Raw genomic sequence first — 23,816 nt, 5'->3', positions numbered from 1 at the left:
AACACTGCTGCCTCACAGCGGCACGGTGACACAGTGGGTTAACAGTGCTGCCTCATAGCGACACGGTGACACAGTGGGTTAACACTGCTGCCTCATAGCGACACGGTGGCACAGTGGGTTAGCACTGCTGCCTCATAGCGACACGGTGGCACAGTGGTTAGCACTGCTGCCTCACAGCGACACGGTGACACAGTGGGTTAACACTGCTGTCTCACAGTGACACAGTGACACAGTGGGTTAGCACTGCTGCCTCACAGCGACACGGTGACACAGTGGGTTAACACTGCTGCCTCACAGCGACACGGTGACACAGTGGTTAACACTGCTGCCTCACAGCGACACGGTGACACAGTGGGTTAACACTGCTGTCTCACAGTGACACGGTGACACAGTGGGTTAACACTGCTGCCTCACAGTGACACGGTGACACAGTGGGTTAGCACTGCTGTCTCACAGCGACACGGTGACACAGTGGGTTAACACTGCTGCCTCACAGTGACACGGTGACACAGTGGTTAACACTGCTGCCTCACAGCAACACAGTGACACAGTGGGTTAACACTGCTGCCTCACAGCGACACGGTGACACAGTGGGTTAACACTGCGGCCTCACAGTGACACGGTGACACAGTGGTTAGCACTGCTGTCTCACAGTGACACAGTGACACAGTGGGTTAGCACTGCTGCCTCACAGTGACACGGTGACACAGTGGTTAACACTGCTGTCTCACAGTGACACAGTGACACAGTGGGTTAACACTGCTGCCTCACAGCAACACAGTGACACAGTGGGTTAACACTGCTGCCTCACAGCAACACAGTGACACAGTGGGTTAGCACTGCTGCCTCACAGCAACACAGTGACACAGTGGGTTAGCACTGCTGTCTCACAGCGACACAGTGACACAGTGGGTTAGCGCTGCTGTCTCACAGTGACACGGTGACACAGTGGGTTAACACTGCTGTCTCACAGCGACACGGTGACACAGTGGGTTAACACTGCTGCCTCACAGCAACACAGTGACACAGTGGGTTAACACTGCTGCCTCACAGCAACACAGTGACACAGTGGGTTAGCACTGCTGTCTCACAGTGACACAGTGACACAGTGGGTTAACACTGCTGCCTCACAGTGACACGGTGACACAGTGGGTTAGCACTGCTGTCTCACAGTGACACGGTGACACAGTGGGTTAACACTGCTGCCTCACGGTGACACAGTGGGTTAACACTGCTGCCTCACAGCAACACAGTGACACAGTGGGTTAGCACTGCTGTCTCACAGTGACACGGTGACACAGTGGGTTAACACTGCTGCCTCACAGCGACACGGTGACACAGTGGTTAACACTGCTGCCTCACAGTGACACGGTGACACAGTGGGTTAACACTGCTGCCTCACAGCGACACGGTGACACAGTGGGTTAACACTGCTGCCTCACAGCAACACAGTGACACGGTGGGTTAACACTGTTGCCTCACAGTGACACGGTGACACAGTGGGTTAGCACTGCTGTCTCACAGTGACACAGTGACACAGTGGGTTAACACTGCTGCCTCACAGCAACACGGTGACACAGTGGGTTAACACTGCTGCCTCACAGCGACACAGTGACACAGTGGGTTAGCACTGCTGCCTCACAGCAACACAGTGACACAGTGGGTTAACACTGTTGCCTCACAGTGACACAGTGACACAGTGGGTTAACACTGCTGCCTCACAGCAACACGGTGACACAGTGGGTTAGCACTGCTGCCTCACAGCAACACGGTGACACAGTGGGTTAGCACTGCTGCCTCACAGCAACACAGTGACACAGTGGGTTAACACTGTTGCCTCACAGTGACACGGTGACACAGTGGGTTAACACTGCTGCCTCACAGCAACACGGTGACACAGTGGGTTAACACTGCTGCCTCACAGCGACACGGTGACACAGTGGGTTAACACTGCTGCCTCACAGCGACACGGTGACACAGTGGGTTAACACTGCTGTCTCACAGTGACACGGTGGCACAGTGGGTTAACACTGCTGCCTCACAGCAACACGGTGACACAGTGGGTTAACACTGTTGCCTCACAGTGACACGGTGGCACAGTGGGTTAACACTGCTGCCTCACAGCAACACGGTGACACAGTGGGTTAACACTGCTGCCTCACAGCAACACGGTGACACAGTGGGTTAGCACTGCTGCCTCACAGCAACACAGTGACACAGTGGGTTAACACTGTTGCCTCACAGTGACACGGTGACACAGTGGGTTAACACTGCTGCCTCACAGCGACACGGTGACACAGTGGGTTAACACTGCTGTCTCACAGTGACACAGTGACACAGTGGGTTAGCACTGCTGCCTCACAGCAACACAGTGACACAGTGGGTTAGCACTGCTGCCTCACAGTGACACGGTGACACAGTGGGTTAACACTGCTGCCTCACAGTGACACGGTGACACAGTGGGTTAGCACTGCTGCCTCACAGCGACACGGTGACACAGTGGGTTAACACTGCTGTCTCACAGTGACACAGTGGGTTAACACTGCTGCCTCACGGTGACACAGTGGGTTAACACTGCTGCCTCACAGTGACACGGTGACACAGTGGGTTAACACTGCTGCCTCACAGTGACACAGTGACACAGTGGTTAGCACTGCTGCCTCACAGCGACACGGTGACACAGTGGGTTAGCACTGCTGCCTCACGGTGACACAGTGGGTTAACACTGCTGCCTCACAGTGACACAGTGACACAGTGGGTTAACACTGCTGTCTCACAGTGACACGGTGACACAGTGGGTTAACACTGCTGCCTCACAGTGACACGGTGACACAGTGGGTTAACACTGCTGCCTCACAGCAACACAGTGACACAGTGGGTTAACACTGCTGCCTCACAGCGACACGGTGACACAGTGGGTTAACAGTGCTGCCTCACAGTGACACAGTGACACAGTGGGTTAACACTGCTGTCTCACAGTGACACGGTGACACAGTGGGTTAACACTGCTGCCTCACAGTGACACGGTGACACAGTGGGTTAACACTGCTGCCTCACAGTGACACAGTGACACAGTGGGTTAACACTGCTGTCTCACAGTGACACGGTGACACAGTGGGTTAACACTGCTGCCTCACAGTGACACGGTGACACAGTGGGTTAACACTGCTGCCTCACAGCAACACAGTGACACAGTGGGTTAACACTGCTGCCTCACAGCGACACGGTGACACAGTGGGTTAACAGTGCTGCCTCACAGCGGCACGGTGGCACAGTGGGTTAACACTGCTCCCTCACGGTGACACAGTGGGTTAACACTGCTGCCTCACAGTGACACGGTGACACAGTGGGTTAACACTGCTGCCTCACAGTGACACAGTGACACAGTGGTTAGCACTGCTGCCTCACAGCGACACGGTGACACAGTGGGTTAGCACTGCTGCCTCACGGTGACACAGTGGGTTAACACTGCTGCCTCACAGTGACACGGTGACACAGTGGGTTAACACTGCTGCCTCACAGCGACACGGTGACACAGTGGGTTAACAGTGCTGCCTCACAGCGGCACGGTGACACAGTGGGTTAACACTGCTGCCTCACAGCGGCACGGTGACACAGTGGGTTAACACTGCTGCCTCACAGCGGCACGGTGACACAGTGGGTTAACAGTGCTGCCTCATAGCGACACGGTGACACAGTGGGTTAACACTGCTGCCTCATAGCGACACGGTGGCACAGTGGGTTAGCACTGCTGCCTCATAGCGACACGGTGGCACAGTGGTTAGCACTGCTGCCTCACAGCGACACGGTGACACAGTGTTTAGCACTGCTGCCTCACAGCGACACGGTGACACAGTGTTTAGCACTGCTGCCTCACAGCGACACGGTGACACAGTGTTTAGCACTGCTGCCTCACAGCGGCACGGTGACACAGTGGGTTAACAGTGCTGCCTCACAGCGACACGGTGGCACAGTGGGTTAACACTGCTGCCTCATAGCGACACGGTGGCACAGTGGGTTAGCACTGCTGCCTCATAGCGACACGGTGACACAGTGGGTTAACACTGCTGCCTCACAGCGACACGGTGGCACAGTGGGTTAACACTGCTGACTCATAGCGACACGGTGGCACAGTGGTTAGCACTGCTGCCTCACAGCGACACGGTGACACAGTGTTTAGCACTGCTGCCTCACAGCGACACGGTGACACAGTGTTTAGCACTGCTGCCTCACAGCAACACGGTGACACAGTGGGTTAACACTGCTGCCTCACAGCAACACGGTGACACAGTGGGTTAACACTGCTGCCTCACAGCGACACGGTGGCACAGTGGTTCGCACTGCTGTCTCACAGTGACACGGTGACACAGTGGGTTAGCACTGCTGCCTCACAGCAACACGGTGACACAGTGGGTTAGCGCTGCTGCCTCACAGCGACACGGTGACACAGTGGGTTAGCACTGCTGCCTCACAGCGACACGGTGACACAGTGGTTAGCACTGCTGCCTCACAGCGACACGGTGACACAGTGGTTAGCACTGCTGCCTCACAGCGACACGGTGGCACAGTGGTTAGCACTGCTGCCTCACAGCGGCACGGTAGCACAGTGGTTAGCACTGCTGCCTCACAGCGGCGCCAGGGACCCGGGTTCAATTCCAACCTCGGGTCACTGTCTGTGTGGAGTGTGAGTTTCCTCCGGGTGCTCCGGTTTCCTCCCACAGTCCAAAGATGTGTGAGCCAGGTGGATTGGTCATGCTAAATTGCCCCTTAGTGTCCAAAGATGTGCAGATTAGGTGGGTGGTCTTACAAGGGAGCATCTGGGTGGGATGCTCTTTCTGGGTTCAGTTCTGTGTTGTCGCTTCACCAGGTGCACAGGGTTAATCCCCAGTTTGATGGTAATGGCAGATATTGGGGTATGCCGGGCCCTGAGGTTACTGATTGTGGATGGGTACGATTCTGCTGCTGCTCTCTTTTAGAGAGAGACGGTCACAGAATGGTAATATCACAGGACTGGTAATCCAGAGGCCCAGCCTGACGCCCAGGCAAAAGCTATGGGCCCTGACAATATCCCAGCAGTAGTACTGAAGAGCTCTACAGGTAGCTGTGCCCCTAACCAAGCTGGCACTTACCCAACAATGTGGAAAATTCCCCAAGCAGGACAAATCCTGCAAGTAGCCTTGAGATTAAACATCCCGAGGCCTTGATCATCCTGGCTGGGGACTTCAATCAGGCCAAGCTCAAGAGCATCCTATCAAGTTACCACCAACACATCTCCTGTTCCACCAGAGGCCCAAACACCCTCGACCACTGCTACACAAATATCAAACATGCCGACCACTCTATTGCCTGCCCAGACTGGTCAGTATTTAAAAGCTCTGCGACCAGCCTGAACGTGTACGCCACTACAGTAATTGACTTCATTAGTAAGTGTGTAGAAGACTGTGTGCCAAAGAACCAAATCTATGGGTTTCCCAACCGGAAAACATGGATGAACGAGGATATCCACTGCTTGCAGAAGTCCAGATCAGAGGCGTTCAAGTCAGGTGACACTGACCTATAAAAGAAAGCCAGATATGATCTAAGGAGATCCATCAAAGATGCCAACAGACAGTACCGGACCAAGCTAGAGTCTCAGGCTAGCCACACAGACTCCCACTGACTATGGCAAGGTCTGCAAGACATAACAGGCTACAAGATGAAGGCAGGTAAAATCACTGTCAGCAACGCATCCCTCCCCGATGAGCTCAATGCATTCTCTGCCCGTTTTGAGCAAGAGGTCAGCGAGAGCATGCCCTCCATCCCGGAAGCCTCGGATGAACCTGTATCTGAGGTCACCATTGCTGACATCAGAGCAGCTTTCTCAAAAGTCAACCCAGGGAAAGCGACTGGCCCAGATGGGGTACCCGGACGAGCACTCAGATCCTGCGCGGATCAGCTGGCGGGGACATTCACAGACATCTTCAACCTCTCTTTAAACAATCTGAGGTCCCTATCTGCTTCAAGAAGACGACCATCATCCTGGTACCTAAGAAAAACCAAGCAGTGTGCCTTAATGACGATCGTCTGGTGGCTCTGACATCCATCATTATGAAGTGCTTCGAAAGGTTAGCCATGGCACGAATCAATTCCAGCCTCCCACATTGCCTGGATCCACTACAGTTTGCCTACCGCCGCAACAGGTCCACAGCAGATGCCATCTCCCTGGCCCTGCTCAACCCTGGAACCCCTGGATTACAAAGACACTGATGTCAGACTCCTACTCATAGACTACAGCTCAGCCCCCAACACCATTTTTCCTACGAAATTCATCTCCAAAATCCGTGGCCTGGGGCTCGGTTTGTTCCTCTGCTACTGGATCCTGAATTTCCTAATCCACAGACCACAATCAGTAAGGATAGGCAACAACACCTCCTCCATGATTATACTCAACACCGGTGCCCCACAGGGCTGTGTCCTCAGCCCCCTACTATACTCCTTATACACCTATGACAGTGTGGCCAAATTCCCCTCCAATTCGATTTTCAAGTTTGCTGACGACACCATCGTAGTGGATCAGATCTCAAACAATGACGACACAGAGTACGGGAATGAGATAGAGAATCTGGTGAACTGGTGCAGCAACAATCATCTCTCCCTCAATGTCAACAAAACGAAGGAGATTGTCATCGACTTCAGGAAGCGTAAAGGAGAACATGCCCCTGTCTACATCAATGAGGATGAAATAAAAATAGTCAAGAGCTTCAGGTTTTTAGGTGCCCAGATCACCAACAACCTGTCCTGGTCCCCCCATGCCGACACTATAGTTAAGAAAGCCCACCAATGCCTCTACTTTCTCAGAAGACTAAGGAAATTTGGCATGTCAGCTCCGATTCTCACCAACTTTTACAGATGCACCATAGAAAGCATTCTTTCTGGTTGTATCACAGTTTGGTATGGCTCCTGCTCTGCCCAAGACCGCAAGGAACTACAAAAAGTCATGAACGTAGCCCAATCCATCACACAAACCAGCCTCCCATCCATTGACACCATCTACTCTTCCTGCTGCCTCGGCAAAGCAGCCAGCATAATTAAGGACCCCACACATCCCGCACATTCTCTCTTCCACCTTCTTCCATCGGGAAAAAGATACAAAAGTCTGAGGTCACGTACCAACCGACTCAAGAACAGCTTCTTCCCTGCTGCTGTCAGACTTTTGAATGGACCTACCTCGCATTAAGTTGATCTTTCTCTACACCCTAGCTATAACTGTAACACTACATTCTGCACTCTCTCCTTTCCTTCTCTCTGAACGGTATGCTTTGTATAGCGCTCAAGAAACAATACTTTTCACTGTATACTAATATATGTAACAATAATAAATCAAATCTAAGTGATGGAAGGTGTCATGAAGCACTATCAAGCAGCGTTTAACTCATAGAAATCATAGAAACCCTACAGTGCAGAAGGAGGCCATTCGGCCCATCGAGTCTGCACCGACCACAATCCCACCCAGGCCCTACCCCCACATATTTTACCCGCTAATCCCTCTAACCTACGCATCCCAGGACACTAAGGGGCAATTTTTTAACCTGGCCAATCAACCTAACCATATTCTCTCTGTCTTTCTCGCTGTCTCTCACTGTCTCTCTCTCTCTCTCACTGTCTGTCTCTCGCTCTGTCTGTCTTTCACTCTGTCTGACTCTCGCTCTGTCTCTCTCTCTCTCTCACTGTCTGTCTCTCGCTCTGTCTGTCTTTCACTCTGTCTGACTCTCGCTCTGTCTCTCTCTCTCTCTCTCTTTTTCTGTCTCTGTCTCTCTCTCTGTCCCTGTCTCTCTGTCCCTGTCTCTCTCTGTCCCTGTCTCTCTCTAACTCTGTCTCTCTCTCTCTCTGTCTCTCTGTCTCTCTCTCTGTCTCTCTCTCTGTCTCTCTCTCTGTCTCTCTCTCTCTGTCTCTCTCTCTCTCTCTGTCTCTGTCTCTCTCTGTCTCTCTCTCTCTGTCTCTCTCTCTGTCTCTCTCTCTCTGTCTCTCTCTCTCTCTGTCTCTCTCTCTCTCTGTCTCTCTCTCTGTCTCTGTCTCTCTCTCTCTCTCTCTCTCTGTCTCTCTCTCTGTCTCTCTCTCTCTGTCTCTCTCTCTGTCTCTCTCTCTCTCTGTCTCTCTCTCTGTCTCTCTCTCTCTCTCTGTCTCTGTCTCTCTCTGTCTCTCTCTCTCTGTCTCTCTCTCTGTCTCTCTCTCTCTGTCTCTCTCTCTCTCTGTCTCTCTCTCTCTCTGTCTCTCTCTCTCTCTGTCTCTCTCTCTGTCTCTCTCTCTCTCTCTGTCTCTGTCTCTCTCTGTCTCTCTCTCTCTGTCTCTCTCTCTGTCTCTCTCTCTCTGTCTCTCTCTCTCTCTGTCTCTCTCTCTCTCTGTCTCTCTCTCTGTCTCTGTCTCTCTCTCTCTCTCTCTCTGTCTCTCTCTCTCTCACACACACACCCATCATTGTTTGTTTCTGTGAGCCTCTGCTGTTGTTTTACAGAATTTTCACCGAGCTGCTTACCTGGCTGACGACCGGAATGACTTGTTGAGTGCAATCAATGAATTCCTGGACAGCAGTATCGTGATTCCTCCCTCTGACGTTCCTGGGGAGGAGTTGCTGCTGTCAGTCGCTCAGTTCCAGCGCAAAATGTTGAAGAAGAGGCAGGCGAAAGAGGACAAGGTGTTGGCCAAGGAGACGAAGAATCAGGAGGAGCGAGGTAGGTATCTGTGCACTGGGCCACTGAATGCTGGGGACATCAGACTCATTGAATCCTCAAACAGCTTTCTCCCTCTCAGTGATTGAACACGGACATCTCATTGGGATCCTGGGACTGTCAGCTCCTCATTGGAGCCTCCTTACTGCAACCCTCCAACTCTCCTGTCATTATCCCAGGCTTGGCTCCCATTGGAAAGCCCACAGCTTCCTTTGTGTCTATCTTGGCTTTCTTCAAATGACCAATAGAGACACTAGTCACTGCCTCCTTATACACAGAAACCTCAATCTTCACATCTCTTGTTCCCACCAATTGTATCCACAGCATCCCATTCACACCCCCCCCCCCAGTCACCCACCCCCATTCACCCAAAGGGGGAGGGTGTGAGTGTGTGTGTCCGTGTCCACACACCATGGTTCTGCGGTGCCTTCCATGGAGGAGTAGCCTGTCTGCATTCACTGTCTTCAGTCACATGTGGAGTGGCCAATTGGGCAAAGAAGCCAAGGACAGGCAGTCAAACCCCTGCCGGAAGGGAGAGGAGGTTTGAATTGGGAACCGCATCACACTCTACCTTGAACTGAATTTTCCAAACTGACTCTCTCTCACTTTGCCTCTCGTTCTTTACAGCTCTCCTAAAACCAAAGAAGCCGGACGAGGATGACCCACTGAGACGCACAGGGAAAATCTTTGGGGGGGTTATCCGGGACGCGCGCCGGAGATACCCTCTGTATGTCAGTGACTTCAAGGATGCCCTGAACCCTCAGTGCATGGCTGCCATCATCTTCATTTACTTTGCTTGCCTGTCCCCAGCCATCACCTTTGGGGGATTACTCGGTAAGAGACTTAACTCAGACTGTAGCTGAATGTTCCGGTGACAGAGGCACTGGGAGAAAGCTGGAGTTTCATTTCTACAGCGCCATTCACAACATCAGAATTAAACTTTTGAAGTGCAGTACCTATTACAATGTAGGAAATGTGGCAGCTAAATCGCAATGTGTTAATGACCAGACCATTTGATGTTTTAATGATATTGGTTCTGGGATCAATCTTGGCCCCTGGGCACTGAGAAGAACTGCCCTTATTCTAGCCCCTTGTTATGTGGTTTGCAACCTATGGCCTCTAAGCAACCAGGAATAGATACAAAACATTGCCTTGCCAGTATAAGAATAAAAAGTGCTGGAAAACTCAGCTGGTCTGGCAGCATCTATGGAGAGAGAAACCAGATTAATGTTTCAAGTCCAATATAATACATGGACAGTGAAGAAAGTTATCTTTGATTGCAACGGGATCTTGATCAATTGGGCTAGTGGGCTGACGAATGGCAGATGGAGTTTAATTTAGGTAAATGCGAGGTGATGCATTTTGGTTGATTGAACCAGGGCAGGACTTACTCAGTTAATGGTAGGGTGTTGGGGAGAGTTACAGAACAAAGAGATCTGGGGGTACATGTTCATAGCTCCTTGAAAGTGGAGTCACAGGTGGACCGAGCGGTGAAGAAGGCATACGGCATGCTTGGTTTCATCGGTTAGAACATTGAATACAGGAGTTGGGACGTCTTGTTGAAGTTGTACAAGACATGAGTAATGCCACACTTGGAATACTGTGTACAGTTCTGGTCACCCTATTATAGAAAGGATATTATTAAACTAGAAAGAGTGCAGAAAAGATTTACTAGGATGCTACCGGGACTTGATGGTTTGAGTTATAAGGAGAGACTGGATAGATTGGGACTTTTTTCTCTGGAGGGTAGGAGGCTGAGGGGTGATCTTATAGAGGTCTATAAAATAACGAGGGGCATAGATCAGTTAGATAGTCAATATCTTTTCCCAAAGGTAGGGGAGTCTAAAACTAGAGGGCATAAGTTTAAGGTGAGAGGGGAGAGATACAAAAGTGTCCAGAGGGGCAATTTTTTCACACAGAGGGTGGTGAGTGTCTGGAACAAGCTGTCAGAGGTAGTGGTAGAGGCGGGTACAATTTTGTCTTTTAAAAAGCATTTAGACAGTTACATGGGTACGATGGGTATAGAGGGATATGGGGCAAATGTGGGCAATTGGGATTAACTTGGAGGTTTAAAAAAAAAGAGTGGCAGCATGGACAAGTTGTGCCGAAGGGCCTGTTTCCATGCTGTAAACCTCTATAACTCTTCCATGGAACTTCCTGGAGATCTTCCTTCCTTAGCCTCATTGTCCCTCAACCCCACACAGCCTGCTTCTACCTCTCCAATCTATCCTCATAATTGAAGTTTCTCATCCCTGGAACCTTTCTTGTAAACCTCCTCTGCTCTCTCTCCAATGTGTTCACATCCTTCCTATGGTGTGGCACCTAGAATTGTACACAATATTCCAGCCCTGTTTGTTTTTATTTCAGATCTGCAGTAGCTGCAGTATTTTGGTGGTGATGTCCCCAAGAATAAATAATAAGGAATAAAGGAGTTCCCAATGGGCCAGCTGTTAGTTTGATGTTCTGTGGAGAGAGCGCGGTGCAGGTGGTGAATGGCAACCTCACATTGTTGTTATAAAATGCAACAAAAACAAAAGGCCCCCAAAGCGGATGTTGCGTCAAGTTGTGTCCATGTTCTGGGTTTGGCCCAAGTTGAATGCTCTGGAGAGTTCCAGCCCCTAGTGTCTCTGTAAGGACTGGATAGGTTGAGGCTTGACTGTGATGTCTCTCCTGTTGAATAGCCTGCCAACACTCCGTGTCTGCATTGACACAAAAGGAGAGGTCTCTTTGAATAATGAACCTGAGGCAGGTGCATACTCTTGAGTGCAACACGATGTTAGCTGTGGCATTGATGATGTGAAACTCATCACTGCTCTTGGACTTCTTATAAAGGACAAAGCAGCCCACTTGATTGGCACTCCATCTACAATCATTCACTCCCTCCACCACCAACGAAAAGCTGGAGCAGTGTGTACCATCTACAAGATGCACTGCAGCAACTCACCAAAGTTCCTTAGGCAGCACTTTCCAAACCCACAACCATTACCATCTAGAAGGACAAGGGCAGCAGATACCAGGGAACACCCCCACCTGGAGGTTCCCCTCCAAGTCACTCACCATCCTCACTTGGAAATATATCACCATTCCTTCACTGTCACTGGGTCAAAATCCTGGAACTCCCTCCCTAACAGCACTGTGGGTGTACCTATACCTCAAGGACTGCAGCAGTTCAAGGAGGCAGCTCACTCCCACCTTCTGAAGGGCAATTAGGGATGAACAATGCATGCTGAGCATAGCCTAAATTTTTAAAACTAATGATGTGTGCATGGGGGCTTTCTGTGGAATATGGACCTGAATGTGGGGGACCAACGGTTTGATATTTTGTTGCTTTCAGGGGAAAAGACCTCAGGTTTGATTGGTGTTTCTGAGCTCATCATTTCCACGGCGATACAAATGGTGATCTTCGGATTGTTGGGGGCCCAACCACTGCTGATCGTTGGCTTTTCTGGCCCATTGCTTGTTTTTGAAGAAGCTTTCTTTAAGGTGAGATCTATCAGATCAGCTTGGGTGTGTGAATTCAGCTCTGTCTATATTTGACCAGTTCCAAACGCTGTCACTTTAGCTCAATGCCAGGGCTTGAATCCAAGCTGTGGATTCACACTGAGACAACACAGCATTGTTGGGAGTGCCATCCTTCACACAGTGTCATTTGGTCTTTCACATTGATTATTTAACATCGGATTCGAAAGACAGCACAGGTGACAGTGCAGCACTCCCTCAGTACTGACCCTCTGACAGTGCGGCACTCCCTCAGTACTGACCCTCTGACAGTGCAGCATTCCCTCAGTACTGACCCTCTGACAGTGCGGCACTCCCTCAGTACTGACCCTCTGACAGTGCGGCACTCCCTCAGTACTGACCCTCTGACAGTGCGGCACTTCCTCAGTAATGACCCTCTGACAGTGCAGCACTCCCTCAGCACTGACCCTCTGACAGTGCGGCATTCCCTCAGTACTGACCCTCTGACAGGGCAGCACTCCCTCAGTACTGACCCTCTGACAGTGCGGCACTCCCTCAGCACTGACCCCCTGACAGTGCAGCACTCCCTCAGTACTGACCCTCTGATAGTGCAGCACTCCCTCAGCACTGACCCTCTGACAATGCGGCACTCCCTCAGTACTGACCCTCTGACAGTGCAGCACTCCCTCAGTACTGACCCTCTGACAGTGCAGCACTCCCTCAGCACTGACCCTCTGACAATGCGGCACTCCCTCAGTACTGACGCTCTGACAGTGCAGCACTCCCTCAGCACTGACCCTCTGACAATGCGGCACTCCCACAGTACTGACCCTCTGACAGTGCGGCACTCCCTCAGTACTGACCCTCTGACAGTGCGGCACTCCCTCAGTACTGACCCTCTGACAGTGCGGCACTCCCTCAGTACTGACCCTCTGACAGTGCGGCACTCCCTCAGCGCTGACCCTCTGACAGTGCGGCACTCCCTCAGTACTGACCCTCTGACAGTGCGGCACTCCCTCAGTACTGACCCTCTGACAGTGCGGCACTCCCTCAGTACTGACTCTCTGACAGTGCGGCGCTCTCTCAGTACTGACCCTCTGACAGTGCGGCACTCCCTCAGCACTGACCCTCTGACAGTGCGGCACTCGCTCAGTACTGACCCTCTGACAGTGCGGCACTCCCTCAGCACTGACCCTCTGACAGTGCGGCACTCGCTCAGTACTGACCCTCTGACAATGCAGCACTCCCTCAGTGCTGACCCTCTGACAGTGCGGCACTCCCTCAGTACTGACCCTCTGACAGTGCAGCACTCCCTCGGTACTGACCCTCTGACAGTGCAGCACTCCCTCAGCACTAACCCTCTGACAGTGCGGCACTCCCTCAGTACTGACCCTCTGACAGTGCGGCACTCCCTCAGTACTGACCCTCTGACAGTGCAGCACTCCCTCAGTACTGACCCTCTGACAGTGCGGCACTCGCTCAGCACTGACTCTCTGACAGTGCGGCGCTCCCTCAGTACTGACCCTCTGACAGTGCGGCACTCCCTCAGTACTGACTCTCTGACAGTGCAGCACTCCCTCAGTACTGACTCTCTGACGGTGTGGCACTCCCTCAGCACTGACCCTCTGACAGTGCGGCACTCCCTCAGTACTGACCCTCTGACAGTGCGGCACTCCCTCAGTACTGACCCTCTGACAGTGCGGCACTCCCTCAGTAATGACGATCTGACAGTGCAGCACACCCTCAGCACTGACCCTCTGACAGTGCGGCACTCCCTCAGTACTGATCCTCTGACAGTGCGGCACTCGCTCAGCACTGACCCTCTGACAGTGCAGCACTCCCTCAGTACTGACCCTCTGACAGTGCGGCACTCCCTCAGTACTGACCCTCTGACAGTGCAGCACACCCTCAGTACTGATCCTCTGACAGTGCGGCACTCGCTCAGTACTGACCCTCTGACAGTGCGGCACTCCCTCAGTACAGACCCTCTGACAGTGCGGCACTCCCTCAGCACTGACCTTCTGACAGTGCGGCACTCCCTCAGTACTGACCCTCTGACAGTGCAGCACTCCCTCAGTACTGACCCTCTGACAGTGCGGCACTCCCTCAGTACTGACCCTCTGACAGTGCAGCACTCCCTCAATACTGAGCACTGATAGAGTCTGCATTACAGACTGAGATCTCAGGAGTGTGACTTGAGCTCATGGCTTCCTGACTTACAGTTGATAGGAATGTGTGAGTAACATCAGCCCAGCTCCATTCGACATTGATTATCGCTGAATCCCCCACCAATAATATCCTGGGAGTTATCATTGACTGGACTAGCAATATAAATACTGTGGTTATAGATGTTCAAAATCCTGAGGGAGCTGGACAGGTTGGATGGGGAGAAACTGTTCCCGCTTGTAAAGGGATCAAGATTAAGAGGTCACAGATTTAAAGTGAAAAGCAATTGTGATGTGAGAAAAAAAATTTTCACCCAGCGAGTGGTAGGGGTCTGGAATGTTCTGCCTGAGAGTGTGGTGGAGGCAGGTTTAATGGAGGCACTCGGGAGGGCATTAGATGATTATTTGAATCGAAACAATGCGCAGGGTTACGGGGAAAAGGCACGGGATTGGCGCTAAGTCTTGATGCTCGTTTGGAGAGCTAGTGCAGACACGATAGGCTGACTGGTCTCTTTCTGTGTTATAACAGAACTGTGACAAGCAGGTCAGAGGTTGGGAATACTGCGGCAAGGAACTCACTTCCTGACTCCCCAAAGCCTGTCCACCATCTACAAGGCACAAGTCAGGAGTGTGATGGAATACTCTCCACTTGCCTGGATGGGTGCAGCTCCAACAACACTCAAGAAGCTCGACACCATCCAGGACAAAGCAGCCCCGCTTGATTGGTACCTCATGCAACACCTGTCGCTGGGTCAAAATCCTGGAACTCCCTCTCTAACAGCACTGTGGGTGTACCTACACCACATAGACTGCAGCAGTTCAGCAGCTCCCACCACCTTCTCAAGGGCGATTAAGGATGGGCAATAATGCTGGTCTTGCAGCAACAGCCATATCCTAAGGATGAATTAAAAACAAGAGTGAGAAAGACAGTGGGAGCTCAGGGGAACTGAATCAGATGCTATGCAGTCATGAGTTTCTCCTCTCCACCGTCCTCCTTTTGTGGTTTTAATGATAAACTGTCCACTCTTTCTTCCTGCAGTTCTGTAGCTCGAACAATATGGACTACCTGACGGGCCGGGTGTGGATTGGCTTCTGGCTCATTGCCATCGTGGTGTTGCTCGTGGCTTTCGAAGGTTCTTTCCTGGTGCGCTTCATTTCCCGTTTCACCCAGGAGATCTTTGCCTTTCTCATCTCACTGATATTTATTTATGAGACATTCTATAAGCTCGTTAAGGTAAGACAGATTCACGGAGCTGGGAGTAACATCCCCTCCCCACCCCGCAACAAAACTGTCGGGAATAACCCTCCCATCCGCACCAGCCCACAGGAGAATGCTCTTTCACACCCAGGACATTTAGTGATATTTTCCACGGGTCCAAAGCCTCCTCTGCAGCCCCAGCACCTGAAACAATCTCCGCGATGCCTTGTTGGAATAATCCCTTCTCCCAAAGTTTCAGTCAGAATCCTCCCACACACCCGGACCCCGAGGAAGAACCCTGAACCCATCCGTAAACATCGGGACACCATTACTTCCTGTCCCAAAGGTGGTTTTTCTCCAACAGCCTCTGCCCCACACTGACTCCCGGAGTAACAAATCCTGCCCCACACTGACTCCCGGAGTAACAAATCCTGCTCCACACTGACTCCCGGAGTAACAAATCCTGCTCCACACGAACTCCCGGAGTAACAAATCCTGCTCCACACTGACTCCCGGAGTAACAAATCCTGCTCCACACTGACTCCCGGAGTAACAAATCCTGCTCCACACTGACTCCCGGAGTAACAAATCCTGCTCCACACTGACTCCCGGAGTAACAAATCCTGCTCCACACTGACTCCCGGAGTAACAAATCCTGCTCCACACTGACTCCCGGAGTAACAAATCCTGCTCCACACGAACTCCCGGAGTAACAAATCCTGCTCCACACTGACTCCCGGAGTAACAAATCCTGCTCCACACTGACTCCCGGAGTAACAAAACCTGCTCCACACTGACTCCCGGAGTAACAAATCCTGCTCCACACTGATTCCCGGAGTAACAAATCCTGCTCCACACTAACTCCCGGAGTAACAAATCCTGCTCCACACTAACTCCCGGAGTAACACATCCTGCTCCACACTGACTCCCGGAGTAATACATCCTGCTCCACACTGACTCCCGGAGTAACAAATCCTGCTCCACACTGATTCCCGGAGTAACAAATCCTGCTCCACACTGACTCCCGGAGTAACAAATCCTGCTCCACACTAACTCCCGGAGTAACAAATCCTGCTCCACACGAACTCCCGGAGTAACAAATCCTGCTCCACACTGACTCCCGGAGTAACAAATCCTGCTCCACACGAACTCCCGGAGTAACAAATCCTGCTCCACACTGACTCCCGGAGTAACAAATCCTGCCCCACACTGACTCCCGGAGTAACACATCCTGCTCCACACTGACTCCCAGAGTAACAAATCCTGCTCCACACTGATTCCCGGAGTAACAAATCCTGCTCCACACTGATTCCCGGAGTAACAAATCCTGCTCCACAGTGACTCCCGGAGTAACAAATCCTGCTCCACACTGATTCCCGGAGTAACAAATCCTGCTCCACAGTGACTCCCGGAGTAACAAATCCTGCCCCACACTGCTCCCAGAGTAACAAATCCTGCTCCACACTGACTCCCGGAGTAACAAATCCTGCCCCACACTGACTCCCAGAGTAACAAATCCTGCTCCACACTGACTCCCGGAGTAACAAATCCTGCTCCACACTGACTCCCGGAGTAACAAATCCTGCCCCACACTGACTCCCGGAGTTAGAAATCCTGCCCCACACTAACTCCCGGAGTAACAAATCCTGCTCCACACTGACTCCCGGAGTAACAAATCCTGCCCCACACTGACTCCCGGAGTAACAAATCCTGCTCCACACTGACTCCCGGAGTTAGAAATCCTGCCCCACACTGACTCCCGGAGTAACAAATCCTGCCCCACACTGACTCCCGGAGTAACAAATCCTGCCCCACACTGACTCCCAGAGTTACAAATCCTGCCCCACACTGACTCCCGGAGTAACAAATCCTGCTCCACAGTGACTCCCGGAGTAACAAATCCTGCCCCACACTAACTCCCGGAGTAACAAATCCTGCTCCACACTGACTCCCGGAGTAACAAATCCTGCCCCACACTGACTCCCAGAGTAACAAATCCTGCTCCACACGAACTCCCGGAGTAACAAATCCTGCTCCACACTGACTCCCGGAGTAACAAATCCTGCCCCGCACTGACTCCCGGAGTAACAAATCCTGCTCCACACTGACTCCCGGAGTAACAAATCCTGCTCCACACTGACTCCCGGAGTTAGAAATCCTACTCCACACGAACTCCCGGAGTAACAAGTCCTGCTCCACACTAACTCCCAGAGTAACAAATCCTGCCCCACACTGACTCCCGGAGTAACAAATCCTGCCCCACACTGGCTCCCGGAGTAACAAATCCTGCCCCACACTGACTCCCGGAGTTAGAAATCCTGCTCCACACTGACTCCCGGAGTAACAAATCCTGCTCCACACTGACTCCCGGAGTTAGAAATCCTGCTCCACACTGACTCCCGGAGTTAGAAATCCTGCCCCACACTAACTCCCGGAGTTAGAAATCCTGCTCCACACTGACTCCCGGAGTAACAAATCCTGCTCCACACTAACTCCCAGAGTAACAAATCCTGCCCCACACTAACTCCCAGAGTTAGAAATCCTGTCTATACACCTGACTTCCGGATGGATAAATCCTGAAACCACATCCTGGGTTCTCTGATCTGCAATGGAATTCCTTTGTTCAGGATCTGGAATACCAGATTATCACCCCAGACTACTGCGTAGTAATCTAATCTCAAATCTGGAGTGATTTCTGTCTTCAGGACCACTCTGTCCTCTGATTTCACACACACACACATTCAGTCCCTGCACCCACTCCTGATCCTGGTGTATGAGGGGCCGAGGTTGACCAGGAGTGGATTTTGGGGAAGTGGGCTGGGCTTGCTGTGGGATGAGTTCTGACACTTGCTCTAAGAGACCCTTGCTCATGTTTTTGTAGATATTCCAGGACCATCCTCTGCGTGGCTGTTCCAATATTACAGAAACTGTGCTCGTGCAGCCCTCCCACAACACAACCAATGGTACAAGTGGAGGGAGCGGGAAGCGGACCGGGGAGCCGAACACTGCACTGCTGTCGCTGGTCCTCATGGCCGGAACCTTCTTTATCGCCTTCTTCTTGCGCAAGTTTAAAAATAGCCGTTTCTTGCCCGGGAGAGTAAGTGTCTCTGGTGAGGGCCTGAGAGAAATTCTTCCCTCTTGTGTACTGTTGTTTTCCTGTAAGCAGACCTCTTTGTGTTCCTTCCATCCCAGGAACAGGAGGAGGTCATTCAGTTTCCCGAGCCGGTATTACCATTCAGTTCAATCACAGCTGATCTGTGTCTGCGCTCCACCCAAGCGTTTTGGAAATACCCTTACCCGGTATTCTGGGTTTGAAGTTTCAGTTAAACCACCGCAGTGTTTTGGGGCAGTGGCTTCCAGATTCCCTTGCCCTTTGTGTGAGAGATCCTTCCTAACACCAGCCCACAATGGCCAGGTCCAATTTTTAAAAAGTTATGCCCCTTGTTTTGGATTTGCCCCCAGAGAAAATAGATTCTGATTATTATAATCACAATGACTCAATCCTTTAATTATCATAAACATCTCTATTAGATTACCCCCTTCATCTATATTCAAGCAAAACAAGCCCAGCAAACTGTCCTTGTAACTTAACCCTTTTAGCCTCAATATCAGTGCGGTATGGGGTGTGTGGTCTGTAGTATGGCACACCCCACATCACAAACCACACACACACACAAACCCCCCACAGCCCATACCACACCCCCCCGTAACCACACACACACACCCCACACACACATTTCATACCACACACACACATACCCCCACCACACACACACACACGCCCCACAGCCCATACCACACACGCCCCACAGCCCATACCACACACGCCCCACAGCCCATACCACACACACACCCCCCACAGCCCATACCACACACCCCCCACAGCACATACCACACACCCCCCACAGCCCATACCACACACACACCCCCCACAGCCCATACCACACACCCCCCACAGCACATACCACACACCCCCCACAGCCCATACCACACACCCCCCACAGCCCATACCACACACCCCCCACAGCCCATACCACACACACACCCCCCACAGCCCATACCACACACGCCCCACAGCCCATACCACACACACACCCCCCACAGCCCATACCACACACCCCCCACAGCACATACCACACACCCCCCACAGCCCATACCACACACCCCCCACAGCACATACCACACACCCCCCACAGCCCATACCACACACCCCCCACAGCCCATACCACACACCCCCCACAGCCCATACCACACACACACCCCCCACAGCCCATACCACACACACACCCCCCACAGCCCATACCACACACCCCCCACAGCACATACCACACACCCCCCACAGCCCATACCACACACCCCCCACAGCCCATACCACACACACACCCCCCACAGCCCATACCACACACACACCCCCCACAGCCCATACCACACACCCCCCACAGCCCATACCACACACCCCTGTACCACACACACCCCCCACAGCCCATACCACACACCCCCAGACCACACACACATAGCACATACCACACACCCCGTACCCCACACACACATTTCATACCACACACACACATACCCCCCCCACACACATACCCCCCCCACACACACATACCCCCACCACACACACACACACACAAACCTCCTCACTCACACACATAACCCCCCATACACAGCACATACCACAACCCCCGTACCCCACACACACACATTCCATACCACGCACACACTCCCCCCCACACACACACATACCCCCCCACACACACACATACCCCCCCACACACACACACACACACACACTCCCCCCCCACACACACACACACACACTCCCCCCCCGCACACCCACATACCCCCCCACACACACACACACACTCCCCCCCCCACACACACACACTCCCCCCCCACACACACACACCCCCCCCCCCACACACACACTCCCCCCCCCCCCCACACACACACACTCCCCCCCCCACACACACACACTCACACCCCAGCAATATTGATATGGAGTGTGAACCCAGATCCCCCCCTTTCCCTGACCCAAAGGCACTGAGGTCAGTTGTAGTCCACTTTGGCCACTGAGATGTGCTGAGTGAGTGCAGGCAGCTCGGGAGGTGTATTTGGGCCAGTACGCACTGTGTGCAGTTCACCTGCAAATTGAATAGAGATGGTTCACCCAGCCTTTGCATTCATTAATTCTTTTCCCTTTGTCCATTCGCTGAATTAAACCATTGATAAACAGGGTCAGTTGTGATTTGATGGAATGGTTTTGGCTTTCCCGATATTTCCTGACCTGATGATATTTTAATTTGTAATATTTCTGTTTCTATATTTCCGTTTCTATACGGTTAACTCCTAAAGCTGCAAAGAGCATCTTCTCCCAATGTAAATGCTCCATGTCATTGTGACAAATGGTTGCTTCACGACATAGATCATAGAATCTACGGAACTGAGACAGGCCCTTCGGCCCAAACTGGCCCATGCTGACCAAAATGCCCATCAAAGCTAACCCCATTTGCCTGCATTTGGCCCGTATCCCTCTAAACCTTTCCTACCCATGTATCTGTCCAAATGCCTTTTAAATGTTGTCAATAGTCCTGCCTCAACCACTTCCTCCGGCAGCTCATTCCACATACGCACCACCCTCTGTGTAAAAAAGTTCCTCCTCAGGTTCCCATTAATTCTTTCCCCTCTTAACTTAAACCTATGACCTCTAGTTCTCGATTCACCAACCTTGGGAAAACGACTGGGTGCATTCATCCTATCCATGCCTCTCATGATTGTAAACATCTCTATAAGATCACCCCTCAGTCTCCTACGCTCCAAAGAAAAAAGTCCTAGCCTGTCCAATCTCTCCCTATAATTCAGTCCCTTGAGTCCTGGCAAATCCTTGTAAATCTCTTCTGCACTCTCTCCAGTTTAATAACATCTTTCCTACAGCAAAGCGACCAGAACTGAACACAATACTCCAGGTGCGGCCTCACCAACATCCTGCACAACTGCAACAAAACTTCCCAACTTCTATACTCGATGCCTTGACTGATGATGGCCAACATGCCAAAAGCCTTCTTCACTGCCCTATCTGTCTGTGACTCCATCTTTAGAGAACTGTGCACCTGGATTCCCAGGTCCCTCTGTTCCACGATACTCCCTAAGGCCCCACCATTCACCATGAAAGTCCTACCTTGAGTTGACTTTCCAAAATGCAACACCTCACACTTATCTGTATTAAACTCCATTTGCCATTTCTCGGCTCACTTCTCTAACTGGGTGTCTTGTCAAGTACATGAATGAGATAGGAATAGAGGGATATGGTCCCCGGAAGGGTAGGGGGTTTTAGTTAAGTAGGGCAGCATGGTCGGTGCAGGCTTGGAGGGCCGAAGGGCCTGTTCCTGTGCTGTAATTTTCTTTGTTCCTTGATCAAGATCCTGCTGCAATTTTTGATAACCTTCCTCACTGTCTACAATGCCACCTATTATAGTGTCATCTGCAAACTTACTGATCATGCCTTGTACATTCTCATCCAAATCATTGATAAAGATAACAAACAGCAATGGGTCCAGCACTGACCCCTGAAGCACACCACTAGTCACAGGCCTCCAGTCCAACAAGCATCCTTCCACCATTACCCTCTGCTTCCTACCATAAAGCCAATTGTATATCCAATGTACCAGCTCTCCCTGGATTCCATGTGATCTAACCTTCCAGAGCAGCCTACCACGTGGAACTTTATCAAAGGTCTTACTGAAGGCCATATAGACTACATCTACCACCCTGCTCTCATCAACCTTCCTGGTCACTTCATCAAAGAACTCTAACAGATTTGTAAGGCATGATTTCCCATGCACAAAGCGGTGCTGACTGCTCCTAATCAAACCCTGTCTTTCCAAATGCCTGTATATCTTATCCCTCAGAATCCTCTCCAGTCATTTACAAACCACAGATGTTAGGCTCACCGGTCTATAATTCCCAGGTTTTTCTTTGCAGCCCTTCTTAAATAAGGGAACAACATTTGCTACCCTCCAGTTTTCTGGTACCTCACCCATGCCTAATGATGATGCAAATATCTCAGCCAGGGCCCCGCAATTTCTTCCCTCGCCTCACGCAGTGTTCTTGTATACACCTGGTCAGGGCCAAGAGATTTATCCACCTTCATACATTTTAATGCGTCCATCACCTCCGCTACTGCAATGTGAACTGTCCCCAGTGTATCACCACTAACTTTCCCAGGTTCCCAAGTCTTCATGTCTTTCTCCACGGTAAACACAGAGGAGAAATATTCAGAACCTTGCCCATCTCCTGCGGTTCCACACATGTCTTCACTTTGGTCCTTGAGGGGTCCTATTCTCTCTCTAGTTATTCTTTTTCCTTTAATATACTTAAAGAATCCCTTTGGATTCACCTTAATCCTCTCAGCTAAAGCTCCCCTCTTTGTGCCCTCCTTATTTTCTTCTTGAGTATACTCCTGTATCCCCTGTACATCTCCAGGGAATCCCTTGATTCCAGTTGCTTGTGCCTGAGCCATGCCTCCTCCTTTTGCCTGTCCAAAACCTCAATACGTTTTATCATCCAGGGTTCCCTACTCCTGCCAGCCTTGCCCTTCACCCTAACAGGAACATATAGACCCTGAACTCTAGCTATTTCACTTTTAAAGGCCTCCCACTTGACGGAGGTCCCTTTGCCCTCAAACAAGCTTCTCCAATCAACCCTGTCTAATTCCATCAAAATTCGCCTTGCCCCAATTTAGAGCTTGCACCTGTAGACCAGTATTTTTCCTTTCCATAACTATTTTAAAATTAATAGAACAACAGTTGGCCGATTGGATAGGTAACTGGCTGTCTGATCGAAGACAGAGGGTGGTGGTGGATGGAAAATTTTCGGACTGGAGGCAGGTTGCTAGCGGAGTGCCGCAGGGATCGGTGCTTGGTCCTCTGCTCTTTGTGATTTTTATTAATGACTTAGAGGAGGGGGCTGAAGGGTGGATCAGTAAATTTGCTGATGACACCAAGATTGGTGGAGTAGTGGATGAGGTGGAGGGGTGTTGTAGGCTGCAAAGAGACATAGATAGGATGCAGAGCTGGGCTGAAAAATGGCAAATGGAGTTTAACCCTGATAAATGTGAGGTGATTCATTTTGGTAGGACTAATTTAAATGTGGATTACAGGGTCAAAGGTAGGGTTCTGAAGACTGTGGAGGAACAGAGAGATCTTGGGGTCCATATCCACAGATCTCTAAAGGTTGCCACTCAAGTGGATAGAGCTGTGAAGAAGGCATATAGTGTGTTAGCTTTTATTAACA

General features: G+C 51.3%; 1 protein-coding gene across 11 annotated transcripts in view; it reads left to right on the top strand.

The window, feature by feature from the left end:
* Nucleotides 1-23,816, top strand: part of LOC144495518 (anion exchange protein 2-like) — a 373,575-nt gene that overhangs the window by 315,368 nt on the left and 34,391 nt on the right. For all 11 annotated transcript variants that reach the window (XM_078215547.1, XM_078215541.1, XM_078215544.1 and 8 more), the window contains 5 exons: nt 8,489-8,705; nt 9,330-9,536; nt 12,037-12,185; nt 15,366-15,560; nt 18,406-18,621. In XM_078215547.1, the coding sequence (XP_078071673.1) occupies nt 8,489-8,705; nt 9,330-9,536; nt 12,037-12,185; nt 15,366-15,560; nt 18,406-18,621 (984 nt within the window). The remainder of the gene's footprint in view (nt 1-8,488; nt 8,706-9,329; nt 9,537-12,036; nt 12,186-15,365; nt 15,561-18,405; nt 18,622-23,816) is intronic.

This window comes from Mustelus asterias, chromosome 7, assembly GCF_964213995.1.
Source record: "Mustelus asterias chromosome 7, sMusAst1.hap1.1, whole genome shotgun sequence".
Lineage (NCBI taxonomy): Eukaryota > Metazoa > Chordata > Chondrichthyes > Carcharhiniformes > Triakidae > Mustelus > Mustelus asterias.
Note: the sequence above shows the minus strand (reverse complement) of the source record. Positions and strands in the feature narration are given on the sequence as shown.